Source organism: Anas platyrhynchos, chromosome 10 (genome assembly GCF_047663525.1).
Source record: "Anas platyrhynchos isolate ZD024472 breed Pekin duck chromosome 10, IASCAAS_PekinDuck_T2T, whole genome shotgun sequence".
In the NCBI taxonomy this organism is placed as follows: domain Eukaryota; kingdom Metazoa; phylum Chordata; class Aves; order Anseriformes; family Anatidae; genus Anas; species Anas platyrhynchos.
The window spans coordinates 1,994,635-2,018,419 of NC_092596.1; the positions used below are offsets into that span (position 1 = coordinate 1,994,635).

At 38.9% G+C, this 23,785-nt stretch overlaps 1 protein-coding gene across 8 annotated transcripts in view; it reads left to right on the top strand.

Annotated features, from left to right (window-relative positions):
* Positions 1-23,785, top strand: part of TENM1 (teneurin transmembrane protein 1) — a 912,278-nt gene that overhangs the window by 771,445 nt on the left and 117,048 nt on the right. For 7 of the 8 annotated variants that reach the window (XM_072043002.1, XM_072043001.1, XM_027465532.3 and 4 more), the window contains 6 exons: positions 1,937-2,089; positions 7,274-7,473; positions 8,910-9,120; positions 12,634-12,735; positions 13,855-14,049; positions 17,767-17,967. In XM_072043002.1, coding sequence (XP_071899103.1) covers positions 1,937-2,089; positions 7,274-7,473; positions 8,910-9,120; positions 12,634-12,735; positions 13,855-14,049; positions 17,767-17,967 — 1,062 coding nt within the window. The remainder of the gene's footprint in view (positions 1-1,936; positions 2,090-7,273; positions 7,474-8,909; positions 9,121-12,633; positions 12,736-13,854; positions 14,050-17,766; positions 17,968-23,785) is intronic. The other variant, XM_027465536.3, reaches the window with a different exon arrangement.

The window sequence follows — 23,785 nt, forward strand, 5'->3', positions numbered from 1 at the left end:
AAACATACACTCATTAGTTATCAGTCCCATTGCACTTTGTTCCTTTCTGTTGTTATTAACTCTTTAAATCATAACAATGCCCAGAAGCTCAAGCCAGGAGCAAGAGCTGCCTGCTCTAGAGATGTCAAGGCATACAGATTTTTTTTTGTACCTTCTGTAAGGAGAAGTAATCTGTCTTGCATTAATAAGCTTGACTATCAGAGCTTAGGTCTTCGTGATTTGGCTGCAAGGCCGTTTTCAAATTATAAGCACAGTCCCTTGATGGTTTCAAGTCCATGGTTTCAAGTCCAACAATCCAACAAATGTCCAGCTTGGGAAGTCTCCACTAGCACTGTAGTAAGCCTCTAGCATCTTTTCTGAGGAGTGGGAATTTACAGCCCCGTGGTGCTTCCAGACCCGGTGCTGCGGTAGTGCTAAATAAAAATATAAATGTGGCACAAATTCTGACAGTGTCGCCTCACTAATGCAATAGAAATGCTGTAATTTGCTTGATTTGGATCATGTATCTATGCTGGGTGATCCAGGAGTGCACAGATCTGAAAATAATGATTGTAGATTGACAGCTTTGCATTCCTGTAGTAGTTTGGCAAGGCCTTGCAGGAACCCATTGAAGGCATGCTTTTTTGCATTATAATTTAGGTTTTAAGTGTGTAAGCGAGACTTGGGAGCAAACATAGAAAATAGATAATGAACTCTAGGTTTCCTATTTATATCAAGTTTTTGTTTGTTTGTTTGTTTGTTTGTTTGTTTTTTCTTAAAATAGTAAAAAGGAAAAGAATTTACTTTCTCAATGCAAGATCTCATTCTAGATCCCACTTACTTCTTTTGAAGGTTCTTACTTCTCTGAGGTTCATACCCAATTCAGGAAGAGCAGATTAATTGCCTTTGAGGCTCCCACTGTGGGCAGATCCTACTCAGTGCAAAATTCTGTGTGTGGCTAAAGAGTCTGTTACTCAATTTTTGCTCTTTTTTATGATGATTTCAGCTCCTCTGTGGGGAGTATCCTCAATCAATATTTTAGTGGGTCATCAGTCCTCCCTGCTGAGTTACTTCTTTGCTAAGGCAATGTCTTCCTTGGAAGAATAAGCCTTCCTCTAGAATGTCTAATTGTCTAGAATGATTGCAGTACTATCACAGTATGCTTAAAATAAGATCCTCTGTTCCTGTCTTTCTCCTACAAGGTGTGGATGCCTCAAATTACAAAGAACAGAAAGGCAAGCAGAAAAAGTGAATGGCTATATAGCCAAAATAAATGTCGACAGCCCTCATGTACAGAGATAAATTTGTAAAAAATTAATTTAATAGATTTCCCAATGTATACATAAATAAAGATTATATTTTCAATAACATGTTACAAACTAATTGCATATATTTTAGATCTGAAGCCAGGTGTTTTGTTTTTGTTTGTTTTTTTTTAATCTGCAATGAAATTCTAGGGCAAATCTATGAAGTCAGTGTTTTTAGTAATGTTCAAACTGATCTAAATGATAACATTTGGGAATGCAGTGGGCACAATTTCACTTAGAACTGGGTTAGAAAGGTGAAAATTTTACATGGTGGCTGTACTTTAATCCAACAAACTCTGAGCTCCGTGACAGCTGAAAATTGAGGGAGGTTGATGTAGCATTAGAATCTGTCACACAATATTTAAGGCAGTCAACTGTTATCCTTTTAATTGCAAGTATTTCCATTAATTGCTGTAGAAATTCATCACCATGACCTGGCTGAGCTCCAAAAGAAAGTGTGGAAACTAATTAAACATTGAGTTTTAAGGTAAAATAGTAAATTGCTCATTAGAATGCTTGAAATTCTGATTTATTGCTAACAGAACTAAATAATACTTGACTTTGCAGAAACTGGGTCATAGCATTTTTCCTTAGTGTAACTGAAGGTGCAGTAGCTTAGACATCAATTAATTGGTCTTCATTTTTTGCAGCAGTACACTTGTTTGGTTTAACCTGGCAACTACAGCCTGTTGAAGGGCAGCTGTACGAAAATGGAGTTAGCAAAGGAAATAGAGGAACAGAGTCCATGGATACTACTTACTCACCAATCGGAGGAAAAGTTTCTGATAAAACAGAAAAAAAAGGTATGTGTGAAGAAGCAGACAAGACAAAGTAGGAATATTTAAACATTTCTACAGTTCAGATTCTGTATTTGCTAAAGTTTGGCAGTATTTCTATTTTCTCTAGAAAAAAAAAATGAAAATAGGTATGAAAATCCCATATCCAGATTGTGTCGTTTAGCAGAAGTCTCACTGAAATAAGCAACCGGCCCAAGCCATTAAGGAGGTAATGTTCAATAGCAAAATGACTGCGTTTCCTGTGTGAGAGAAGAGAGATCAGAGAGCTGCCTCTTGTCTTAAGACAGGAGAGATGAGAGCATATTTGCCATGTCCCCTGGTTGTGCTAAGGGCTCGTTGCTGTGCCTGTGTCTTGCAGACCAGAGTCACTCTTAGCAAAGTGAAAATCTTCTTGCTGACAGGTCAGAATATGCAGAAGGGCAGAAATCCTAATGCTTTTAAATGCATCCAGTTCTTGAAGGCGTAAGCTAAAATACAGCATCCTGTCACATCCTGCTATAACCAGTCATACTGAATCAGCTTGCAGGAACCACCTGGGGTTTCAGAAAATGTCTGAGCCAGTCTGGCAGTGGGGGACAGCCCACAGCACCTCTCCCTGTAGCCCTGTGCCTGCTTCAGGAATCATCTCAGGAATGAGTAAAGCACCTCAGCTTACTGGTGGCAGAAAATGGCTTTGGTGAAATGGTGAATAGTATTCTGCTGTTTTAGTTGATGAACCAGCTGTTCTGAAGTGGCAGAGACATGCCAGAGCTGGCAAAGGAAAGGAGTGGAGTGTGCAGCCAGCAGCGTGAAACAGAGCAGGGCTGCCGAGAGGACTCAAAACTCCTTTCTCTCAAGTCCCATTGTTCAATGCTGTTAACTCACCTACACCAATACTAGCTAGAAGACCTTATACCTATTTCCCGTTGACCACCACATAACACCACGATGATTTTTGACCCTAAAAAGCAGATAGCCATCCCATTTCTTTTTATGATACTCAGAAAAAGTGGATAAATCAAATAGATTAGATCAGAGAAAGGTGAACGGGAATAGAACGTGAACTCTACTCTTCCAGCTGTTAGCAGTAAGGTAAAATTTTACTGAGTTCTGCAATGATGGGAGATTTCCAGAGTTTTCAACTTTTGTATCAGAGCAGTGATGATTCTGTGTCTGCCAGGTAAGAGCTATGACTCTAAATATGAGACAAGGTGGGACATGGTCGTACCAGTCCCTCCAGAAGGAAAATTGCATCTCAGTCAATAGTCTTACAAATCAATGTGGCACAGCTGGATAGAGATCATATTAGATAAATGAGCAATAGAAATATATGTGGGGAGGCAATGATATTATTATCCATTATTTCTTCTCTTAGAATGGATTGATAGTGAATTACAGTAAATGTTTTACACACTTTTGTATTTCTGTCCTGGTGCACCATGGAAAATGTCTAAGCTATCTCAAGTAGTTCTTCTAAGCTGCATTAAATCATTTTGTCAATATATTACAGATTTAATAAAAGCTCATCCAAAGCATTCGGTTTCCAAAGGAGGCAGTACAGGAAAAACATCAAAACATGATCCTAAAAATTAGATTTTTGAGAACAGAGAAGAGCATATGTGAGTCAATAGAGAACTCAGTGTAGCAGGTAAAAACCTCCACCACCACCAACAGAAAAAAACAGTTCCCTCACCCCAAGCAATCCTAATGTCATGCGTAGCCACGATTCCCCCAAAGCACTAAAGCAAGGAGAGCTGTGACACCAGAGCTCCTTCACTGAAGGCTTATCTAACAGTTTCAGAGATCAGTCTTAAATATAGCTAGCCTGTTTTCTGACTTGTCATCTTCCACCTTCTGGGGTATGCTAATCCAGGGTATGCTAATAAGAATTATACACTTCAGAAAACACAAGAAAAGCAATGTGGACTTAGGACCAGGCATCGGTATGTGCATCATCTGGATCTGACTAACTTCTGCTGTCTCTTTCCCTCCCTCCCTTATTTCCTTGCTTCCTTCCCATCCCTTTTAATATACGTAAGTCATTCTTCCCCCAGTGTTTGTACCAAATATTCCATGTTAATGTGCTGGGAAGAAGGACTTCAGCAGCGTACCATGAAAAGTTGATACTTTGCCTATAAACTTGAAGCCTCTAATGTGATTTCACAGGGATGCTGTCAGATATTATGACCTCCCATTTTCCCAACTCTATGCAGCAGCACGAGACACTTTGCCAGACTTTGAAAGCATATATTTTAACTAATCTTTTAATGGAAATCAAGTTTATAAACCAGCAAGTCAGATTTCTTTAAGAAGTCATTTTATGACACAGTGACCCATGGCTATGAGTTAACATTTTAATATGTAGCAATGTGATTAAAAACTCAGACATCCTATTGATGCTGGTATTACCAGGGGAGTACACAGAGATTGATTGTTTCAGGATGAGTAATAATCAGCATATGGGTACTTCCTTGTGAAGATAATTGGCACCATGCTGTTCAGAGTTTTACTTTCTTGAAGCCAAAAGAAACCTGTGATTAGGAATCCATCTTCTGTTTTAGAACTGCAGAGAAAGTGTGCTTAGAAAGAATGGGGAGAAATTAATACCAGTTGATAAGACTGGGAGCTGTACTAGGAATTGAATGTAGGTAATTAAATAAGACTTTGTCATAGGAAAAACGTTGTAAGAAAGATGGTTTTTGAGCAAGTGCAGAAATTGTATTGCAGCACTGTAATTTTAAATGCTTATCTATGACTTTTCTAAGAAAGAGTAAGAAAAATATATGAGATAGTCTGTGAATAGCATATCCTCAGATGACTTACCTGTATGGCCAAATAACTGCTTCATTCAATTAAGCAAAGAAACAGAGCTAAATTATTTTTTTCTATAAAGGAGTCACAATGGCTCACTGAATATGAAATCATGCACTTCAGACACAGTGCTTACAGTCAGCTTTTCATGCTGTATGGTTGCCTGAAAAAAATAGTATTTGAAAGGTAGGGGTGCTGCGAGTACTACTTTCAGTAGATAATATGTGTTTTTTCATGTCAGCATTGTGAACAGCAGCATGCACTTCTTTCAGATATAATGAGATAATAGGAAATCTAAGTATATGTATGCTTTTTTAAGATTACATGAAATTATTACTAAAACAACATTTTCATCCCAATGTAGAAATACTTCTCACAGATACGTTGTTTTGAGCCTAGCAACAGTAACGTGCTATTCAGCATAATCTGATAACACCAATTAGTGAAAATACTTCCTCAAAGGACACGTATGCCACAACTAAAGTCCTGATGCTTGTTCTTTTCAAATAAGAACCAGGTCTTCTCACTTCAACAAACTCAAAAGCAGTTAGTGCATTTTAAAGGACGTTGAACACAGACCAATAATTCCATTAACTTCCAAAATGATACCGTATCCTTGACTTTTTACTTATTGCTCTACCGTCTTGTAATTGAATCACATTAATTACCATGTGTCAATATCATCAAAAAGTTCCTTAGTGTTTTACTTAACCTGGGGTAATTGCTTGCAATGAATCATTAAGATTTAATATCTCTGGAGTACTGGAAATAGGGGGAAAGGTTTTTAAATTTATGTCAGCCAACAGGATCTGATGCGTGTCATGGGGTGGGAGGGATCCACTTTCTTTGCCCAACTACATTAGAAGTTTAAATTTCTACTCAAAACTCCACATGGAGGACTTGATTCTCAAAGAAAATTGGACAAAAGTAGTCTCACCTTGAACATTGCTAAAGCATGGATTTGGAAATATTTAGTTTATGTATTAAGGTTCAAGGTGGCTTTTTAGAGTTCTGTGCTCTAAAAACGTATGCTTTTATGTGGTAAGGTGTTAAAAGTCAGCTCCTGGTTCTTGCTGTAGCTTTGTTACTGGTGACACAAAGCAGCTGTAAAGCTGGAAGATCCAGTACCCTGAGAATTGCTCCGGCCTTCTAAACGAAATCTGTATTCATTAAGAATGCTAAGTACTCCCTACACTAGTTAAAGCCAATGAAGGATCCCACTGAGGATCTCTGTTATTATGTTTAGGAAAAATCTGACCCTAGCTTTGCTACTGCTGCAAAGGCAATTTATAAAATTTCTTGGGCATTATGTTGCATTAGATATTTTTATGCATTATAGTGAAAGGTAAGGCTCCAGTCACTTTGATTGCTCCTCTTTATCTTTCACCACAATATTGGAATGAAATGACACATAAATGGCTATGGCTGCTGAATTCAATCTTCTTCTCTTGGTTCCTCCTCCTTTGTAGCATGCTCTCCTTCTTTTTTTCTAGTTGAGAGAAAGTTTGCAAATGGGCTTGAGGGTTTTGCAGAACTTAGGGTGGAATTACCTCAGACGTTAGCAGGATTGGGTCTGTGGCTTGCAGCATGTCAGGATGCTGATCACAGGCAGGCATTAAAATAGATAAAGATGGTGATACATGCCAGCAAAGCAAGCCAGCTCTGATTTAGTTTGGCAATGGCTTTTTTGCACGTTGCATTTCCCTTTCTATTTCAGCTTTCTCATAGGCATGGTTGAAGTTACATGCTGTAGATGTCTGCAGATGTATTGTTAGGCACTGCAAAACGCTGCCAGTTTTCTCTTTAGATTGCCTCTCCCTATCCTTATGCCCCCATTAGGCTTTTATGCAGAAAGTCCAAGCAAAAACAGATGTTCTTTATTTCTCTAGGACTATATTTTCATTGCCATAATATGAATGTTGGAAATGGTGATTAATAGAAATCCAGGCATGGACATGGGCTCTGACCTACCAGGTCTGATGGATTTTCTGTCTTCACCGGTGTCAATTTGTGTAGCTTATGCAATGCCCGCTCAGCGGTGGCTGGGGACCTGTGCCAGAGGAAGTTGTCCCACTGTGCATTCTCCGCACTCGCAGTCGAATGGGGTTTGTTTCAACAGCTGATAGGTGTAGATGTAAAGTCTGTGGTTTCCACAGCAGAACCAATACATTTTTGCAGTCAGGAAAGCATTCCAAGATTTCCGGGGAAAAAAAAAAAGCTCTGTGACATCTATTTTGGTAAATATTGCACGCCACCTGTATTTTTCAATTAGTTGAATAAAAAAATACAATGATTTTGGTGAAATATCCTCAGTTTAGAGACTATTTATTATACATGACCCAGTATCTTTGCCAACTGTGAATATGCAACCGATTGTTTCCTTTGTTTCTGGACAATTAGTGTTTCAGAAGGGACGGACCATAGACACAGGAGAAGTTGAGATCGGAGCACAAGTTATGCAAATGATCCCGCCCGGTTTATTCTGGCGCTTTCAGATCACCATACATCACCCCATGTACCTGAAATTCAACATTTCACTGGCGAAGGATTCTCTGCTGGGAATTTATGGCAGAAGAAACATTCCACCTACTCACACTCAGGTAATTAGTAATAATGCTAATTACATCATGCTTTACAGTTTCAAACAGCAGTGGCTGCTAATGTTCACAATACACTTTTAAAGCAGGGAGGAAGGAAGGAACTGGCTGTAACCACAGAAAGCATTCTGTTTATCCTGTTCTTATACTGAAGTCTAGCTACACCCCCAAACCATGCCCTCCCCAATGGAGTGGCAGTGTTGTACCAGCAAGATCAGCCATTCTGCCCACTGCCACATGGCTGTGGGAGACAGGACTGCTGCACACTGTTTTTTGGGGGGCAGTGGGGTGAAATACTAGATCATTTGAAAATTCTTTAGTCTTTCTAGGACTTCATCAAAACAACCAGACTACAGCAGTCAGTATAAAGAGATAATAGGAAAAAAAAATGTTAGTTTCTCATGCAAAGATTATTTCAGACCATTTACTGATGGGGATATTGCAGGAGAAAACCTAGCTAGGCATTAAGAATATGCAGTATTGCTGGTTACATTCAACCTTTTTTTTTTTTTTTTTGCTTGCTGTGTTTGGCATATGGAGCTATCATTTCAATGGATTAAAATGCTGTCTTATAGCAGGATCACAGCATAACATATGTGATAAACTTGTATACAGAATCGTGGAAAGATTGTTTAGAAGGGACCTGTGGAGGTCATCTAGTCTAATCTCAACAATGATTTACTGAAGGTTTGATCTTAGAAATAAGTGATTCTAGCCGTCATTGGCTTTGAGTGGGTCTTCAGTCAAGCTGAACTTGAGCTTTACTGAAAATCAGTCTGGAGAATGTCAGGGGGAAAAAAAAGAAAAAAGAGAGAGAGAAATATGTACATTTCTTTCAGAAAAGTTTACGTCTTTTATGATGCTTTCAAATTAACTGTTCTTGAAGTTGTTGGCATCAGCTTGATTAGGTATTAATTGTTTCCATGTCACAAAGTAGCCACTTAATCGCATTAATAAAATTAAATATAAATAAAAGGCGTAAGAAGGTTTTGATATGTGATAGGGATACTAAGGAACAAACACTGAAAATTCTGGTATGAAACAATAGCTTATTTAATCTGGTTTTGTCATTTGAGATGAGTCACTGCATAAAGCAAGGCACTACAGCTTGGGAATTCTGTAATTATTCCCATTAAAGAGATATAACGTTGAAGTACCCCTGCTGCATTTAGTGAAGCAAGCCTGAATTTACCCTGCCATAGCAAAAAGCAAGTTTTGATGCCAGATTTCTGACCTACCATAATGCTTTCTATATGGAATAAAGAACTGAAGCTACATGGACTAGGTTATATGCAACTGCTGTCCGTGTTGATGCATTCTTAGTCAGACAGGCAATTCTTCTCAAGATTTCAGTTGCTTTTTGCTGTTTGAATGAGACATGCAGAGTAGAGTCCATAAAAATTTACTAGGTGGTTAATTGTTGCTCATTATTATTTCAGTTTGATTTTGTAAAATTGATGGATGGAAAGCAGTTAATTAAACAGGAGACAAAAAACTCAGAGGAGCCACAGCAAGCTCCCAGGAATCTGATCTTAACTTCACTGCAAGAGACGGGCTTCATCGAGTACATGGATCAAGGAGCTTGGCATATGGCATTTTACAACGATGGAAAGAAAATGGAGCAAGTGTTCGTACTAACCACAGCGATTGGTAAGAACAATTACAGTAAAACTGTTACTCTGATTACTGCATTGGAAAGCTGCATTTGGAAAGATATTATCAATGTTGATTACAGTGTCTCTTAAATATTCTCTTAAATATTTTTTATTTCAGTTTAGTTTAATTAACCTCAGTGGAGTAACTTCATGTTTATGCCAATATTAGGCAAATAGCAACATTCATATATTAAAGATGGGTGTTAGCAAGTTAATTAGGTGTGAAGTTGTCATGTGTTTTAAAATCTTTATGTGATAATTTAAATGCTTGAGTAATTTCTGGTGTTATTTCGCTCAAAACAAAAGAGAATATGTCTGCCCTCTCTATTTACACAGGAACCATAAATCCTACAAAAATTAACCATGCTTTTGGTTCATATTTCAGTATTTTAATCAGTTTGAAAATCTAAAAGGCTGCTTTTGTGGGTTTGGTTGTTGTTGTTTGATGGGTATTTGCTGTTATTTTATAAACTTGTTCAACTGCACCATTCTGTTTGGAACTCAGAAGGCAAATACAGGGGACGCTGCTCTGGTGGGATATCAATTCCCTCAATTCCCTTTTGCCTCGTTAATAAATAAAACTGGACAAATGTTTGCAACTCTAGGTATTGCTGCAGAGAAGTGCTCATGCATAGGGTTTGTTTGGAATTTCATTTCAGGTGTTCTATTTATGACAGTCTTGGTTTGCTGCAAGACTTTAACCACTTTGCCCTTTAGTTAACCTGTTCTGCCATATGTTTAGCAAGATGTCTTTACTAGTAATGGACATGCCATCTGCTCTTGAGAACAATTGAATGCTATTTTTACTTGGTGGTAAAACACCTTGCAGAGCAGGACAGTGATTCAAATACCAACATTGGTGCAAGATTTGCAGGAAAAATATTTTAAAATGAGGTAGAATTGCAATTAGAATATTTTGTTTAAAAGTTCATATTTGCTTTGTGTAGAAAAGTAAATCTTTTACAAGTGGGAGAAATACCATTATTCATTGTCCTGTGAGAAAATAATATTCAAGCAATTTATGGAGCATCTTCACAGATGTTCTATGAGGAGCATAAAACCTGGCCAAATTCCAGTCCAGACCAGAATCCAAAGATCTGACCCCTTGTTTGTTTCTACTGTAACAGCAGATTTTTTTTCTACTACAGCAATATTTATACAAGAGAGTATAAACAGTATTTCATCATTAAGTAGCACACCATCTTAAAAATATATATTATAAATTCAATTGAATGTTTCAGTTAGGTTCCTGTTAAATTTGGTGAAGAAGAAGGTGTTTATCCCTTCTCTGGCCAATACAGAACAAGCAGAACAAGCTGGGTCTTACGGGGGGAAGCAGTGAGGGCCACAGGGCAGGCAGGAATCCTTATGTTTAATTTGAGAAATGTCCATGGGAAGACATATTGAGCAAAAAGAGGTTTCATACTGCAACAATCTACTGCTGGTGGATTTGAAAATACTGCTAGCTATTGTGTTTTCATGGCCTGTATATTTTCTTATACTTTTCTTTGCATAATCATTCTTGTTTTTATCTTGGGGGGGGGGGGGGGGGGGGGGAAACACTACAAACATTTAAAAACAAAAACTAAATCATTTTCTGATCCTTGAGCAATGCTCATTACCCCAGACTTTGGGGTGTGTCTAGGGCTGGAGTTGTGTTTTATTTCCCTGCTGACAAAGGAATCAACCAGGAACACAGACTGAAGCAGTCAGCATATAGCAAAAGCTTGCATGCCTCTGCTGTATGTCGTTGTGGGCTGTGTGATGAGCACCTCATGAGCACCTCTTAGGTAGTCCATTCAGTTGCTGGATGTCAGTGGCATACTAGTTTGATTTTGCTGACCTGTTAACTAAACCTCTGATGACACTTTCCCTGATGGGGGGTTGTTTGCCTGCAAAATCTAACATATCTAGAGTATTTTCATAGCCTGAATAAAGGCTGTCCCAAACTGGACATTGCATCCGGGGGAATTGTTCAAACCATTAATTCTCCATTTCAAGTCAGTGTAGGGATCATTTATCATGTGATTCTAGAAAACTGAGAAGACAGGCAAGTGTACACATAGAAAAGAGAAGAGCTGATAATGAACAGTAATATGTGAAAGTTAATAATGAGCAGCATATCTGTGAAAAAACTTACTTCTGGAAAAAAAAAAAAAAAAAAAAAAAAAAAGATTATTTGACCTTGAAACAAACATCCACATCTAGGTTGTAAATATCTGATGAACAGATACATATCAAAAGCCTGTTCTTTGGTATAAACTGATAGTCTGAAAGGAAATGAATGTTTTTAAGTATCAGTAGAGGTTTTCAAGAGGAACCGATCCTTATCTGTCCAAGTGCCCATAAATAAGATTAAAATAAACTTACTTCAGTTATTCATATTAGTTGTAGGATAAGCTTATAATCCATCCTTGGAAAAGTTTGACTTTAAAAGTATATCAGATTTGATTAGATTAAATAGTCCAGTGGTATGCACTTCCCTGAGAAAAGTTTTTCCTCACAAATCACTTGCCACGGACAAGGATCTGGGTTTTCTTTTTTTCCCAAAAATTTTTATTTTGTGGAAAATGAGCTGTTTCCCATCTTCAGATAGGCAAAGGTACTTGTACATGCCTATTTGTGCTTATGCCCATAAAATAGGCTGCTCAGTTCCCACTGCTCTTCAGCCCTGATCCCACCCTGCAAAGAACCTGCTGGTGCTGTGGCATCTTCAGTCCTAGTGCTGCCATGGCATTGACCTACTCTGCATGGGAGCATCCCAAAATTGAATTTACTTCACATTTTTTACATGAATTCCACCTAAATCAGTGAATCCACTGAATTCCTGAAGGAATTACACATGTAGATTTAGAACAGCTAACAAATATACAGACATGAGCTGGCCCTGCAACATGTAAGGTTAAGTGGTTTGCTATCCAAAGCTGTATGATGAAACATGCATAAGTTTAAGATCACAATCAAAGGTGTTCTTTTTTTCTTCAAATTTTGTTCTTAGGCCATTATTGCATTGAGTTTCATCACTTTATGAAAGACTTCTTTTCATCTTATTTTACAGAAGTGGAAATCCTACCCTCCCCCAAAGAATTAAATTCACATGGTTCAAACAAATACCATGGAAGACAATTTACTCTATAAATAGGTTTCCAACAAATTGCTTCAACAATAAAAGGAAGTGTTTAAGGTGGACATTTCTCAGCAAATACTTTGGTTCTTGTAGTGCTTTTAATGGTGGTAAATTTTACATGAACACTTACTTTAAAAGCTTTCTGGTGTAATATAAATGATGCACTTGTTATCTCAAAGCTGTCAAGACAAAATCTAATATTTGTAAGCTGCTTGAACACGAATTTTGTTTTATTCTCCCTATGAATGGAAATGGGCCTTTTTCTGCTTCCACATCTATTTGTATGTTGAGATGTGTCCTGCAGAGCAGGGTGAAGATGCCATTCATTTCAAATTCAACAAATTTGTGTTTTTCTTTGTGCACAACTCTCTGAATAAATAGAAGTTCTGGATGACTGCTCTACTAATTGCAATGGGAATGGAGAATGCATCTCAGGGCACTGCCACTGTTTCCCAGGATTCCTTGGTCCCGACTGTGCAAAAGGTAATCTCATATCAGCTAACCTAATGTACAGGACTGGGTTCAAGATTATGATATGTGACTGCTGGGCTTACAAAGATTCAAAGTGATTAATAGAGATTAAATTCCTTCTTCCAGGCAGATGGCAGATACAAGTGCAGGCATAGAAAGATTTTTATGCTGTACTTAGTTAAGATGCCTCGACCACTTCTCTCTCCCTGACTTTCAGAATCAAGAGACTTCTCCATCCCTCTTTGCACCCATTTTGTGATTTTAAAATATTTTTTAATAAGAGTGTCAGTTGAGTGTAGTGTTTACAGCTACTTAAAAGTGACAATCTGTTTCGCTTCAGAATACATCACATCTCAGTAAATGTCAGTAATAAGATTTAAATTGGAAAGGGTTAGAAAAGAAAACTAAAGCAACTTAGAGACTAGCAAAAACTAGAGAAACTAGAAGCTAGACTTTTTTTTTTCCTAGAGAAAACTAGAGTTTCTCTAATGAAAACTGGAGTTTTTTCGAGAGAAAACTGGAGTTTTCTAGCACTTGGGCCAAAATCTTGCTAAAAAGATTATAAGCGAGCTTAATTTTATTAATATTGTCCATCATCCACTGAATATTATATATGGAGGTTCTCATTCTTTTCTGTTGTTTCCTCAGATTTAGGGTTGTCTATATTTTAAGATTGATAAGCTCAGAAATTGGTACTGGATTTTAAAACTAAGCTTCTGCATCACTAGGTTAGATCAGTAATGGCTAAAACTTCAGTAGTGATAGGTCTGCTTAGAAAAAGAAAAGGGCAGTGTCTTGCTTCAGGTCCCAAGGAACAATATTAATGTTACAGAAAATGATAAGTAGGCATCACTGTGCAAACTCTCTCCAAAGACCTGTCAAGGAGAGAAATTTTTGTCTTCCAAGATGTCCCATTTCAGGTCAAAATTAAGGTATGTTAATAAAGCAGGTTGAAGACACTAGGATGCCTGTATTACTATTGTGCTATCTGGTTCAAAGATTTCAGCCTGTCACAACCTTCAAGTGAAGGATTGGGAGGGCTGGAGTGGAAAAATGATTTTACAGAATGCAATAAATGTTAATCTACATAAGTATGTAAGTACATTAAAAAGGTCAATCTACCTTCTTCAGATTCTTGTCCAGTGCTCTGCAGTGGAAATGGAGAATATGAAAAAGGTCACTGTGTGTGTCGAAATGGGTGGAAAGGACCAGAGTGCGATGTTCCCGAAGAACAGTGTATTGATCCAACCTGCTTTGGCCATGGCACCTGTATCATGGGAGTCTGCATCTGTGTGCCTGGGTACAAAGGAGAGATCTGTGAGGAAGGTTTGTGAAGTTTCCCTCTTTATGGTTAGGGGAGGTGGGGGAAGGGGGTTGGATTTTAGCCTTTAATCTCCTAACCTTTTTTAAGGTAGTTAGGAGCTCACATGGATGTGAGAAACTTACTGTGAAGCAATACTGCTTTTCAAGCACCTTTTAAAGCTTCCTGGAAAGGAATGTTAAGATAGAAACCATTCAAAGATAAAGGCATTCAGATCTCAGTGACAGTCAGTGGGAGTTGATCACATAATTTCTGAGATTCACATTTTTATTCTAAAAGATTAGAAGTATTTAACATTGGCTAATAAGAATATCTAGTAATATCAGTAGGGCAGTCCTTTGAAATGCTGAGTTTCTTGTGCAGTCTTTCAGTTTCCTCCCTCTGCTGAATCTCAATGGCAAGAGCCAGGAGGAATTTTTTGCCTTTCAGCATGCAGTGGCTTCTCAGTCCTCCAAGGAAAAGTTTATCTGCATGCAAGGATTCCCTTTCTGGGGGCAGGTTGTGAGACCATCCTGATTCTTCCCTGCTTTTCTTCTCTCAGACCCCAGACATGTTTTTTCAGGAAGAGTGGCTGGCATCACCAGGTTCGTGGTGCCAGAAACCTCAGTCATTTAAGTGTGCACCATCAAAGACTCTCACTTGGCCAAAAGCTAATGGTAAGACAGTCAGAAGATCATCTAAACAAAATAAGATCTAGGATTTCTCTGAAGTAATCAGCAGAGCGTAATCATCTCTTCCCTTTCTTCATTCTGTTGCATCTTAGATTTTTCTGTGAAGAATGTACGGACTATATGAAGCCACGAGAGCAGCAAACAGTTTCAATTTCGCAGAGCATGCTGTGTAATTCTGTTGTCATATGTCATTTTTACTGTGAGCCTATATTCGGGGTACTAAACCACCGTCCTTTAAAGCTTGGCTAATAAAAAGTGGGAAATTACAAGAACAAGTAATTGTACTTCAGCTGCTTATAATACCAATGCGTCTCTGCCCTCATCTACAGAAAGAAACAGTTGTTATTTGGCTGCTAGCATTTCTGAGGTAGCTCATCAGCTACAGCTTTCTTCCCCTGTGCATAGGCTCGGAAAGCAGAGCAGTTCTTCATGCTTGCCCTGATTTGATGATTTTTCAGTAGTCCCCTTAGCCTGAAGCTAGTGCCAGCATATATTGTGCTTTGTGCTATATAGGTTTTAGGTAATTCTTCTGAGTAGCACACAAAGGAAGCTCTTATGTGGCCTGAATTCTCTAATCAGAAAAATGCCCAGGAAGGATTTGGTGGATTTGACATATCTGATATGTTTCTTAAAGGGAGGATCAAGAGAATGTTTCTTACATTCTCAGCTGTTGGTAGTTTCAGAAATGGACAAAAACAAGAAAACCCAAATGAGAAAAAGCAAGTAATACACAGATTTCCTCACTGAGGCCATGATACTTGAACAAGCCTGGAGCTGGTGAGAAGCTGACTGCCATTTACAGTTACTTTGCTTGTTGAGATAACGTGGTCCTGCAAAATGGTTGAAAAAATAATTGAGATAAATGTACTCGGACAGCTATTGAAGCTAAGAGCATGAAAACGATTTTTTTTATAGTATTTAAACTTTAAAAAAATAAGTGGAATCATAGAAATAGGGTGAATGAAACAACCCTGTACAGAGGATTTTTATTGTAATAGTGTGTGCAATGACACAAATGCTCAGTTTACTGTATTGTGCAATGTAACTTGTACACTACTGGAAGCAATTCTGTCAGGGATTGGAATTACATTATTGTGTGATTATACATATATATATGTATATATATACATACAATATATGTGTAATCATACACACATATTGTGTATAATTAATATTATAGCCATACATGTATTAACACAGCAGACAGTAACAGATGCACTATCCAGGGAACACCAGTAGCTATAGGTATTCGCTGCTATGGGCATGCTTTGAATTCATCCTGTCAGATTATCATTTGTAAAAGAAGCGTTGCTTTTTAACCTGTTTGTGGAGTCACTCAGTTTTCAAAGATCGACAAAATCAAGAGCTGTCTTTCAGGATAAGAGGAAATTGCCAAGTATTTTGTCCTGTGCTTAGCAAGATATACTTTGTCCAGAAACACTAATTCCTCTTTTTCAGACTTACCTTATTGCTCTTTACAGATACCTTAAAGGAGGCTGTAGAGAGGTGGGGGTTGGCCTGTTCTCCCACGTGCCTGGTGACAGGACGAGGGGGAATGGGCTAAAGTTGCGCCAGGGGAGTTTTAGGTTAGATGTTAGGAAGAGCTTCTTTACTGAAAGGGTTGTGAGGCATTGGAACAGGCTGCCCAGGGAGGTGGTGGAGTCACCATCCCTGGAAGTCTTCAAAAGACGTTTAGATGTAGAGCTTAGGGATATGGTTTAGTGGGGACTGTTAGTGTTAGGTTAGAGGTTGGAGTCGATGATCTTGAGGTCTCTTCCAACCTAGAAATTCTGTGATTCTGTGATTCTGTGATTGTGCTGTGCACAAGCCTGGTAGGCTGAAAAAGATAGAAAATAAATCTTGAAATAAAATCTTGAACTGGTGGCATAGCAGCTCAAAGATAAAGCATCTCTTCTTTATTCTTAGGTCAAAAGGTGCTGTAAACTGGATGCTCTTAATTTCTAAGTCTGAAGTATTTAGTCTTCTGTTGCTGAAACAGAGAACATCTCTTCATTTGTGTAACACAGAATACCATTTCTTAAGTTTACAATTTAATTACTAACACAGTACTTGGGCTAATACTTAAAAAAAAATTCATACAAGAACTTCCAAAGTGCATTTTTAACACTAGTTTGAAGCATGATCTAACACGAATAGGCTTTTGGCTAATTGTTTTGCATACTCAAACACCCCACAAATTACTCTCCAGCTCTGCAGTCTTACTGAAGCCCCCAGAGAAGGCAGGCTGTGTTGTCCTCAAAGTCTGTCTTGTTAAAGAAATGCTGGATCTTGATGAAGGAATATACTGATTATGCAGGACTAACCATCTGATTTAAATTCTTCTACAGAGCTCCTGAATTTTTCACTAAGAAGAGTTTAATCCAAATTGAGAATAAATTTAGCTCTTTGTCTGTTTGCAAATTGTTCATCAGTACGTTACGACTTTTATGAATCTGTTCATTATCTGCAATTGCCCAGCACATACTTGTTATGAGTGTATGAGATTTCTTTACAGTGAGTATTCAGAGACTCACGATTCAGGGCTTAGTGGATGACCTTTTTTTTTTGTATCAGGTTCCCAGCTGTAGTGATAGTTTTGCAGAGAAACATGAAAGAATAAATCTTTTCCCAGATGTGAATAAAACATAAAGCACAAATAACTGAATGGAAACACAATGCACAGTTGTAGAAATTTAATTGTTAATTGCTCCAGTTCTTTCCCAGCTCTGTTACTGAAACACAAACTTCCCTAAGATCAATAGACCTGTCCAGGGAATCTGCTTTTTAACAGTTAGACAATATCCAAGATAAGTATAATCATATGATCTCCACCAGTCTATGCATTTGCTTTTTGTCTTGTTTTTAGCTTATAATTTTGCAGAGATGTTAGCATGGACTGTTTTTCCATGTGCATTTGTTAACATCATTTCAATTGGAGTATTTGCACAAAAATCACCAAATTGATCTGAATCCCTGATACTGTATGTCACTAGGAAACCCCTGTAAGGGTGCAAACTTAATGCTCTAAACTGTGTATTCACTGCTTTCCAGAGGACTGCTTGGATCCAATGTGCTCGGGCCACGGTGTCTGTGTTCAAGGGGAATGCCACTGCTCCGCGGGCTGGGGCGGTGTGAACTGCGAGACGTCGCTGCCAGTCTGCCAGGAGCAGTGCTCAGGGCACGGCACCTTCCTCCTGGATGCAGGACTCTGCAGCTGTGAGCCACAGTGGACGGGTTCAGACTGCTCAACAGGTATGCTGGAGATTTTCCTTTTTCAATAAAGCCTATTAAAAGCTTAGGCTTTCTGTTTGGCTTGTGAAAGTAGTTATTATTGCTGTGCTGGTGTTAATTTGAAAAACAACATAGGGATGAAGCAGGGGTGCTATGGCATCACAGTCCCCTTTATTTGGAGATATACCTATCGGTTTGGCAGCAGCTGTTTTCTGTTGACAAGGATAAAATGGCTTTTTCTTTGCAACAAGAATGCTGACTGCCTGATGTGTGACAGCAAGAACGGTAGTCCTGCAAGTGTGCAAGTAGCTCCTAGCTTCGACTGGAGTTAAGCAGGATTTTCTCATGAGATGGATCATTCATTGAGGGAACCCACAACTCTGAGAGAGACTGAGAGGATATAAAAAAAATCCAGTGACTCATGAGTAAGAAACCTCTGTCAAAAATATTTAAACAGGAATGGCCAACCATTCTCTCATGCTGAGACAAAAAATCTGTTCTTTCTTAGAGGACCATCAAAGTTTAATCCCACTGAATTTGATTAAGAGTTGAAATGGATTTTTTATGTGCTTTGTACATTTACATTTCGTTTTCTTGAAATGAGTGCACTCAGGACATTTTACTCTGTAATAGAGCATATCATTACTAAAGTACATACTACTTTTTTTTTTCTTCTGAAGCTCACAAAATGAGAATCTCAGATGATGAGTAACACATCCGTGTACAAAGTAGATCCAAGTGACAGATTTGCTGAATACTGTGAAATACAACTAGTGGTCCAAGTCACCAGTTTTTCTTAGAAATCATCATTCAAAGGAACCCTTGTACCAGTATAAATTTCCTTTTAGATATTTAAAATCCATAATTATAATCACCTCATGCCAACATTTTAAGCAACAAAATACTGACCTGCTGATAATTTTGAGTGTTTATTACAAAGACCCTGCATTCGTTCCCTACTCCAAAATTAAAACCTGTAATTTCAGTCTGATACTGTTAGATATGGTACTGCTTTAATAAGAACTGACTTTGTACTGGCTTTCAGCAGAACCTCACTTACTTGCATTTTTATCGTGTATTTTATTATTTGTTAAAAATATTCCCTAAAGGACAGTAGTACAGTAGTACTTCCATTGATGAAGCAAATAATTAGGAAAGGTGCTAGCAATTTACTAGTTGTTTTTCCCTTAAAAAATATGGAAATTAATTCTGTTCTAGCATGAAGTTACTGTAGCTCAAAGAGAGCTGTTAAACTCCAACAGTTCAGTCAAGTCAGCTGCATGGGGCAATTAGATACTAAGTAAGGGAACAAAGATAAAATAAATGTGATAAAGAAACTTTTATCTTGTGTGCTGGGATCACAGTTCTCATGTTTGTCTTACTTTCGAAGCTGTTTTGATGAAGTCTTTGAAAAAAAATTACTTCTTTTTCCTTACCTGCACCAACCAATGGAGAAAATACCCCTCTGCATGCATACTGTCTTCTGTGTTATCAGAGAAGGGGGGTTTCGTGACCACGGGCAGGCATGCTCACGTCTCTCATACTATCTTGTTCATCAGTTCCCTCACACAGTTTTAGTTTATTCCTAGTTTAGGCGTCCTATGGCAACTCACACAACAAGCCCTGGGGTGGGCATGTTCACGTGGGGATCACAGCCTACCAGGGCTTCTGGAGTCAGGAGCACCTGGGGAGCACAGAGCCCCTCTTGGGGACACACAGCTACCTCTGCACCTCCACGGGCAGCCCTAGTGACCATGGGGTGTCAGTCCAGGAGGTGCAGAGCAGGGCAGCCTCACATGGCCAGTTCAGACAGCCATTGCTGTATGCTCTCAAGGAGCTCCGGTCATGGTGTCCACCCAGCAGAAAGCGTCCTCTGTGTCCCCTGTGCCCACAGGAGCCAATGCAGCTGTCCAGACAGAGCTCCTGAGGGGACAGGTGGCCATCTAGGCCTCGGGTCACGGCATGCCTGACTTTTCTGTCAGTGTCTGAGGGCAGCAGTGAGCACACCTGGAGGAGGTGCACCCAGGCACAATAGCTGCTCAGCCTCGTGGCAGAGCTCCATGCAGAGGCAAGTTGGTTCAAGTGTGTCATGGAACCTGAGAAGATGAGCTGGTGGAGTTGTACTCTGCTGTCCCTGGGACAGGGTGTCACCTAGTCATGACACACGACACAGAGGGTCCCCTGCCCTCTCGCCAACAGGCAGAAGGCAGTGACTGAAGAGTTGGTGGGAAGTGGAGACAGATTTGTGTTCAGAGCAACAGGCCTAACCCCTCCCGGCCTGCCTCACCATCCCAGGTACCCCTGTAAAATATACCCCTGTGGTCAGTCAAACAGTGATGCAGATGATGATCTGTGTTGGAGGCATCAAAGAATGTTTGGTCGGCCTAACCCTCTGTCCTGGTTTCAGTTAGCACAGAATTAATTTTCTTCCTAGTAGCTGGTGGAATGCTGTGTTTTGGCTTAGGATGAGAAGAGTGCTGATAACACCCCGATGCTTTAATTGTTGCAGAGCAGTGCTTATACTAAGCCAAGGACATCTCAGCCTTTTGCTCTGTCCTGCCAACGGGCAGGCTGGGGGTGCAGTAAGAGCTGGGAGGGGACAGACCCAGGACAGGTGACCCAAACTAGCCAAAGGGGTATTCCATACCATCTGACGTCATGCTAAACAATATATAGGGGTGGCTAGCCGGGGGGAGGGGGCCGGACTGCTCGGGGTTAGGCTGGGCATCGGTCAGCGAGTGGTGAGCAATTGCATTGTGCATCACTTGTTTGTACATACTATTATTACTTTCCTATTATCACCATTGTATTATTATTGTTATTATTTTATTATTATTTTGTTATTATTATTTTCCTGTCTTATTAAACTGTCTTTATCTCAACTCACGGGCTTCACTTTCCATTTCTCTCCCCCGTCCCAGAGAGGGAGGGGGGAGGGTGAGCGAACGGCTGCGTGGTGTTTAGCTGCCGGCCGGGTTAAACCACGACACCCTCACATCACAACCACTTCTGTTGAGATAAAAAAGGTGAGTTACTGTCATCAGTGACACTTCTGAGGGAAGCAGAGGGCCTGATATGCCAACCAGACCCACCTTGTATAGGGAATTTTGCTGCCTCCTCGGAACCCTGATAAAAAAATCTTAGAAGAAAACTTGCTAGCCTGGTACTGCCCCTACGTTCTTACCCATTATTTTTTCATCTAGGCAGTGATGAAGCTGGGACAATAAGTCAGAGGGTGATCAAAAGAGACTTCAGGGCAAAGTAATATAGTAGGATGAAAGACTGATAGTACGTTATTTTAATCTCACCAGCAAATCAGTATAGTCAACTTACTACTTACTGTCTGTGGGTCTTTGTTGCTTTATTTATAGACTGTCATCCAAAATCCCTTGATGTTAATGAGTCATTTCCTTTTGAGGGAAATAGGAGTATGCTTCAGAAAGACAAAATCAAGCTTGTGAATACTGACTGTTCATTGTCAGGTAGAAGAGGGAAACTGGCAAATTGAAGATTTGCCAGTTTCATCAACGAACTGAAGAAAACCAGCATCATCAACGAACTGAAGAAAAAAACTCACCCTCTGTTCTCAGATCTGTGACAGAGCTGATGCCTCTGACATCCTGTCCTGTATTCATTTCTCTGGACTCTTCAGCCAAAGTAGGCCAGTTTCTGTCCTCCAGGACATTTGTCATCATTCCACTGAATCCATTTATACTGCTGAAGCAACCTAATTATGATCAGGAAAAGAATACTGGCAGTTCTTAGTCACAAAAACATTCATCCTAAAATGATTATATGTAGATGGTATATATTTAGCATATCTATTTTTGGTTAAGCTCTCTAGCAAGATCGGTGGTAATTTTACAAAGGGTAAAAATGGATCAGCAGCCTCTTCCTTCAGTATCTTGCAAAGCATAAAACCTCTTTAAAACTGAAGTACTTTGAAAAATGTTGTAATTGTTGTAAATTGATATGTGCAGAGTGGAGTAATTTAAAAATCATTAGAAGTATGCATTTTTTAAAGTGAAGTGCTTCAAAAAGAAATGAAGGCATAATACAGTGTGTTAATATAGTTCAAGACATCTCAAATTGATTTCAAAATTAAACATCAAAAACTGCAACTTGAAAAAATAATTAGGTAAAACCATTTCATCGCAATCAGAAAACTCTTCAGGTTTAGGAAATTGCAAATTATGGGTGTCAGTCATTCTGATTTGCCAAGGACAAGGGTATTCACTACAAACAACTCACAGTAGTGAAAGTATCCTTGAAATTTCTTCCATATGTGATGTAACCTATGCTACATTTTCTCTAGACTGTTTCTGTAGACTTTTCCATGTTGGCACTTTTACTCCCTATTTATGACAAATCTCAAGAACTTTTAAATTACGTTATAACCATCCTTTGTTGTTGTGTTCTGAAGAAATGATGGACTTACTTGATTTCATCTATCTGTCCTCTTTCTTTAATTTGTGAGGAGCTTTGATTATTACTGCTCAGCTAATTAAAAGGATGATTGAAGTTTCTCCTGATGTATGTTGTTTGACATTGTAGAAAGACTCTTCTTACTACTGTATATTTCATTTAAAACAAAAAAAGCGATGTGTGACTAGTTTGATTTGTATCTCCTGTAGAGTTGCAAGAGTTTGCAAAAAGATGTCTGGTGAGCAAGATTTCTATTAAAAACTTAGTAGTTAGTGATTGGAATGTCTAATATGTGTTACTAGAGAATTTAAAACATGAGAAATTTAAGGGAGTGAAGAAGCACTCCAATAAAAATTAATTCTCCTACATGTTGAAATCAGCCCAGTGGGAACCAGAAAGACCTGATGTAGTCATGTATTGATTTAAGAAATAGGATAAGTCAAGGGTATGAGAGATACAGTGAGGAAGCCTGGGTTGTTTTTCAAATTATTGCTGCTTATTTCGCAGATATGCCAGAAATAATGGCTCTTTCCTTCCCTTTTCCCTCTTGAAAATTAAGATCCTTAATCTATTGCTATCTGCACCTTGTGCAGCAATTACTGGAAATGTTCCTCATTCAAATGTAAACATAATTTACTTAAATCAAGTTTGTGAATCCTGGTCTGTCCACAAGCAGGTATTATTTATTCCCCTGGGTGGCATCCCCAGACTTAAGTCTGGATTCTCCTATCCCAGGAGCTCTTCCCTTATCCAGGACCAAGGTATGTGAACAGTTGTGGCAATAACAAGGGCCCTGTCTGTCCTCCCCCTTAGGTAGTTGGCAGAGCTTTTCCTCTCTGTGTTTAACATAGCAACTATATAGGGAGTCCATTGTGCACAAGAAATTTCAACCTCAGTATGTTTTGTGCTAGGCTTAATCCAGTAGATCTGTTTTGAGGGTAACACTGATTAGCAGCTATAGACAACTTTGTAAGGATCTTGTGGACTGTGAAACTAGAGAGATTGAAACAAGGCTGTATAATCTTAGGTGTTCATCTAGTAGGAAAACATGGAAAATATGTGGGATTTTAGTAGCAGTTCAAGTGCCAAAGTGTTTTAAGCATATCCAGATTGAGGTAAACTGAGCAAAAATTTTGGATTTAGACACTTAAAGTTGTAGTTAGGTGCCTGCATCCTTTTGTGCATCGCATATTTATCACCTACATGGTAGTCCATCTAATACAAAAATCTATTTTGTAGTAAAACAACTGACAGGATATCATATGGGAAGGACTTATGAGAACACTCTATGCAAGCGAATATCAAAATAGAGATTATGAATATGAAAGAATCATGCTCCACAAAAACTTTTATAAAGTAAGGAAGTTGTAGGAAGCTTCTGCTGGTGCTGTAGATGCTATAGCGGAGGGAAAAT